Source organism: Oxyura jamaicensis, chromosome 4, assembly GCF_011077185.1.
Source record: "Oxyura jamaicensis isolate SHBP4307 breed ruddy duck chromosome 4, BPBGC_Ojam_1.0, whole genome shotgun sequence".
NCBI lineage: Eukaryota > Metazoa > Chordata > Aves > Anseriformes > Anatidae > Oxyura > Oxyura jamaicensis.
In genome coordinates, this window is record NC_048896.1 from 14581173 (window position 1) to 14587172 (window position 6000).

Below are 6000 nucleotides of genomic sequence, written 5' to 3' on the forward strand. Positions count from 1 at the left end.
GGGGACTTTAAGAGAAAGATCATAAGCACTACATTTTACTTCAGATGATGGTCAGAACTACAAGTTAGTATTTTGGATTTATAGTTCTGCATGTGAGCTGGAAGAGTCTCTGTGGGACAGGTTACAAACTTGTGTTGCTCTGTTTAACTGAGTACTGCAAGACTTGTGAGATCACTGCTTGCTCTCTCCATTTGCCTTCTGTCTTTTCCTGCTCCTTGAAGTGATACGTCTGGAGCACAGCTTTCCCTCTCCTTTCGCCTTGAATCCCCACATTTACAATAACCTCTTGCTGAATTTTGACCAGGATCATCATGGGGCACGTTACCATTACTCAACGGGTATTGAGAGCAGTGAGGTCTGTTTCAAGTGCTAACCAATTGCATCAATTAGCTGTTGTTTCCTTTGCAGCCTATGGGCCAAACTTCACTGTATTTAAAACCAAAAATGTCTGATAAGATCCCTGTGTTCTGTGCTAGCAGTGGCAGAGAGCTGGGGTTCCTAACTAACTCTTCTCATGAGAATGATGTTTGTGGTATTCCTTCCTCCAGGAATAATTTCAACATTTCTTCATGTGCACCCGTTTGGAGCAAGCATAGAGTACATCTGTTCCTACCTGCAGCGCCTGGACAGCAAAGTAGGTGTACCAATACCTCCATTTCCCTGAGCAAGCCTAGGCAGTACGTTTGTCATTCTGAGCGTGTAATTTCCTCCCTGGGAATGATGCTGGCTGGGGGTGAGGACCGTAAGAGCTCGTGTCTATTACCTGGAATAATTTGCTGGAAGGGGACAAGGGTAGGGGTGACCTTTCTTCGTAGCTTCTGGCTTAAACCTTACACAGCTTAATGTTAACCTAAATATGGAGCTGAAGGTGATGTTCTGATTGCTAATGTTTGCGTGTGTGATCCCGCTCATAAATGAAGAAAATCCTTTCACACTAAGTGTATTCTGCAACAGTGAATTCCACGCTTAAAATCTGCACCTGAAATGTATTTTTGTTTATTCTAAGTTTACTGCCTTTGTTTCCCTTATCTCCTTACGACTTCCAAGTTAAAAGAGAAAATAACTTGCCCCTTTCATACCGTTTATTGTACTGCTATGCAGAATATGTATATATTCTCTCTAAACTGAAGTCTTCATGTTTTTGTGTCTCTGTGCAAAGTTTTTCCATATTTCTGATCATGTGGCTCTTCATCGATCCTTTTCTCTGTTTTGACACTAGAAGTGAAGTCATTTTTAGGAGGACGCTGTGCCTTAAACTCTGAGAGCATAAGGACTGATCCACAGCCCCTGGTACAGAGGTCTCTGCTAAATGGAGGGATCAAGTTCTTGGCGCAGGGATCAAAAAGGGCAATAACAAGAAGAGCACTTGTGCGTTTTCCTTTAGTACAATGAGAAGCTGCTGTTTTCTGCACTATTTCTGTATATTGCTGGCTTCAGACTCCTTACCAAAGTAAATGGGGAGGGGCTGACCTCCCCATTAGAGGGGGTGACCTCATGGCAGCCTGCAACCCCCTCACAGGGAGCGGAGGGGCAGGCGCTGAGCTCTGCTCTCTGGGGACAGTGACAGGACCCGAGGGGACGGCATGGAGCTGGGACAGGGGAGGGTCAGGCTGGGGGTTAGGGAAAAGTTCTGCATGCAGAGGTGGTTGGGCACTGGGACAGGCTCCCCAGGGACGTGGTCGTGGCACCGAGCCTACTGGAGTTCAAGAAGTGTTTGGACAACGCGCTCGTACACAGGGTCTGATTTTTTGGGTGGTCCTGTGTGGGGCCAGGAGTTAGACTCTGATTCTTGTGGATCCCTTCCTGCTCAGGATATTCTGTTACTGTGTAAAAGCTTTTGACGGTTCAAGCAAATTGCATCTTGCTATTCTGCTATACTGATATACTTTGATTATCTTCCTTAAAGTGCTCCATGAACAGGATACTTACCATCATGGGAATCTTCTCTTGTGACTGGAACTTTCTCGGGCTGCATTTGTTTATAACTTAGTGCTTAATTTTCCCCATTCTAAGAAAGTGATCAGGCTCACTGGCCTGCAATTTCCAGGCTCACTCCATCCCTTTAACGATATACATAATAGTTCATCTTCTCGTGCAAGTTCTGAATTTGTCTAAGAGGCAAACAGCTACCTTTGTTTTTCTTTGGAGCGCCTAAAGAAGTGCTGCCATGTATTTCACCAGACTTCTGACATTTCCTGTTTGTGAATTAAAGTGCAGGGAAGTGCCTCACTTCATTGGAAATTTCTGCTAAGCAGAGATTCTGCTAACCTTAGCAGAAAACTACAGTGAAAAGCTCATCCTTTAATCTCTGCAATGCTATCGGTCCTCTTTATTGCTTGCTGACGCTTGGGTAACCTCCTAACTTCAACAAGATTTGTGTGTGTGTGATCTCTTAAAAGAAGCTCTTCCCATTTCTTCATCAGGTTACATCTTACTGTTCTTGTCTTCATTATTGTGAGAGCTAGGTATTAGTTGTGGGTTTTGTTTTTGAAGTCTACCTGTTTTTGGCTTGAGGTCTGGCAGGGGTAGAGAGAGAGCACCTCCCCACTTCTGGGCAGCACCTGTTTGTTTGTTTTTGAAGCTGCCAGCAGGGAACAAGGGAATATCTTTCCCCTATTTACTGCCTATCAGTCTCGCCAAGTAAGCCAGCAGGTTAGCAGACAGTGCAGAAGTTAAAATCAAGGGCAGCCTTGAAATAATCCCAACAGAACTTCTCCAATACTACTGTGAGCACCGCACATGCCGAGTAATATAGATGACGTTCTCGTGGTGTCTACTATCTGCTCCATGTTTTAGGTTGAACTTAACCAAACCCATTGCCAGCCTGAGCCTGTGCTTTTTATTTGTCTTAAAACTTTAAAACTGTCATTTCTACCCGATAGGAAAACAGAATGATGACAAAAGTGCACCTGCCAAACACAAACCCACCTTGCAAAGCAGGTGCTCTTGATCGTTATCGCATGTCAAAGAGTTTTCATGCACTTGCAACCTTAAAAAGTGAAAATACATTCTGCTCCTTTGTTTTCTCAGTGGTAAATGGTAACCTGCCCTCTTGAAAGTAAAGAACTTTTCTGCCTAGCTGGGTCCTACCTGAAAACTGTGATACTTGCTGGCATACGTATGCTCTTCGACAGCAGGCAGTGGGATCAGACTTGACATGGCAGAATAGTCCCACTGAAATCACTGTGTCGGAGGTGGAAATGAAGCAGCAGCAGGAAGCACTGCTGAGGTGTGAGGTCCATGCACACCAAGCTTGAAGCACAGCCCCTGAAAACTGACAGTACTGCAGCAGTAGGACTATAAACTATGCAAACTCTAATGGGAATTAAATCCAAAACCAGTTACTGTGGTAGATCAGCAGAACATGTAAAAAAGATGTCACGTTCCCTGCAGTTTTGGAAAATACCCACATTTTCATCCAAAAGTGTATCCTAATGTTTTACGTATCCAACAGGTAGATGAGGTGGTTATGCAGAGGTAGCTCTGTACATGTGTCAGAGCAGTCCCAAACACAACAGAAGCAAACTGGAATTGTTATTAATACAACAAATAAATTTTAATGGTTCTGCTGCAGTAAGAAAACACTTGCAGGCAATTGAACGTAAGGTGGACGTAGCCTTTGCAAAGTTTTTTTTTTCATTTGCTGAACTTTAATTGCATCTAGTAAATGCCAGAACAGTCAAATTTATGGCCTACTTTCGTGTCATTGTGATGTGCGACTAGGCAAAGATGCTAGCAGCTAGGTGCACTGCTTCAACCCCATGGAAACATTATGGAGGCTTGAGTTCTGGCTTTTATAGGAGGCAGCGTTGAGAAAACCCTTAAATTTGCCATACTGGTTTTAGAGGCTTTAAGAGCTTTATGAGGAAACCGTGTAACATACCTTCCTACCGCTGGCAGTGTTAGAAACATTTAAAAAGCTTTCTCAGAAAGTCTTTATTGAAGAAAGCTGCCAAGAGGCGCCTTGAAAGGTGGGAAGTGTCACATCCCTGGGGCTGTACCAGAGAGAGCTCTGCTCGGCTTGGGAACTGGGTGGGTCATTCTCTACCATTGGTCACTACCTGAAATAAGACAAGCTGAAATAAGACTTGCTCAAGCAAGCCTGACTACACATTTAGGTTACCTATCTGCACCAGCGCAACCTCCAGATAATAACTCTGTATAAGCAGCCCCGGACCTGTTGGGGACGTGCTAGCTACATTGTGCATGAATGTTTGTGACTGTTCAGGATGTGAATCAGAAGTCTCCGTAAGTTCCCAATGTCCCCGATTTCTGTATGAGCTAGCTGAGAACTCTGTTCTCACAGCAGTGGTAGTAGTATTTACTGTTCAGTTACATAAATGCTTGGGAGGTTTTAATCCATTATCTTGCATTTAACAGTGAAAAAATAGGACGTTCTTCTTACCCTTTATTTTTACTATTATAGCTGCAGCCATCTCACCCCGAAGTGTGACAGTAGCCCAACTCATGCCATCCCACAGTTATCACCATTTGTATTCGGGCAAGAGATCTAGGGAAATCCTAGATGTACTTTAGCAATTAAATGTGCTTGAGTTTGAAGGCAACCGGTCATTACAGGGCTTCTGTAACCAAAAGTATCTTCTTTTTTCAGTGAAGTTCTCCTTTTGTCTTCACAGATTTGCACCACCGAAGTGGAAGGTCTCATGACCAGACTTCAAACTACGTTCAAACAGGAGCTGAGTGGGGTTGGGGCCAGTTTAGAGAAAAAATGGAAGTTTTGTGGTTTTGATGGGTTGAAAACGACTTGAGCTTCAGCTGAACTGACTTAACACTGAAAACAACAGCAGGATGTGTGTGTCAAGAACTTAGGATGCCTCTTACCTCTGTTTATGACGATTATCTTGCACGCATAGGGTAATATGTAAGTGAAATTTTAAGTCCAGAGTAGCTCTAGAAGAAACTTGAAGTGCTGGAGCTTCTTTGATCAGTTATTTTGTTAAGAAGCAAAGTGCTGTTTGATACATTTTGTGTACAGAGTCCATGTCTGATATTTTTAAGCCCATTGTGTTGACCATATGTTTTGCCAATGTTGTATGTGCTGTGTGCGCCTAAGTCTCTCATCCTGTACTTTCTTTTTACTGGTAGGAACAGCCATAGACTGTCCACTGAAGCACCAACAAAAAATAATTTTCTGGTTTCTAGAACCACCCAGAGGGAAAAATGACTTTTTTTAGACATTTATTTGACAAAAAATGAGGTGTGTTTAAACAGAAAAAGACTTAGTTGGCTCAGAGTCCCTATGAGCCTAACAGTCAGATCTTTTTCTCTACTGAAGATTTAACTGTTAAGCTAATGTGAAGGCAGTGTCACTAGGAGTGTGATTATGGTGGTTTCTCTGAGGGTTTGTGCATTGCAGGACCAGTCTGTAAATCATCTTCAATGTAGGAGGTGTATTTAATTTTCTACTGATCTGGGTAGAACAAAGGGCCTACGTCAGACCTGTATTTTTCTAACAGCTTACCATCAAATTTCTCCATCCACTTCGTTTTTGAGACTGAGCTTCGGAAAGTGCTAGAAAACAGCACAGACTTTTTTCCTCCTGAATCTTCCCCAAGGCTGTACCTCATGTTCTCAGTAAGCATCAGGCTCCCCAGCCCTCTACAGAAGGTTGGTAAGATATAGGGTAAAATGCTTTAAAAAAAAAAACACAAAAAGTCTAAATCCAACCAAGCAAACAAAACCGTACTCTGTGATCAGAGAGAGCTCTGGCAGTGGATGCCTTCTGGAGCTTTAGAACCTAGTGAGAGATCTGCACGTAGCTCATCTTGGCGCAGGCAGCAGAAATGGGTGGAACAAACCTTTCTGTTGGGACCAGGCTTCCCATGGGGGGTGGGGGGGGAACTACCTGCTCACTTCTGTTCCAGACACTGAAGGACTGCTACACTGGAAGCATATGAAAACCCTTTTTAATAATTCTGAATATTTGTGTCACTACAGGTGAACATTGTATTTTTAAGGAATAAACATTTTTAATGTTCA

General features: G+C 43.2%; 1 protein-coding gene across 2 annotated transcripts in view; it reads left to right on the plus strand.

Annotated features, from left to right (window-relative positions):
• Positions 1–6000, plus strand: part of ENOX2 (ecto-NOX disulfide-thiol exchanger 2) — a 46909-nt gene extending 40909 nt beyond the window's left edge. For both annotated transcript variants that reach the window (XM_035323600.1, XM_035323601.1), the window contains exons 14-15: positions 549–634; positions 4638–6000. In XM_035323600.1, the coding sequence (XP_035179491.1) occupies positions 549–634; positions 4638–4769 (218 nt within the window). In that variant the 3' untranslated portion in view covers positions 4770–6000. The remainder of the gene's footprint in view (positions 1–548; positions 635–4637) is intronic.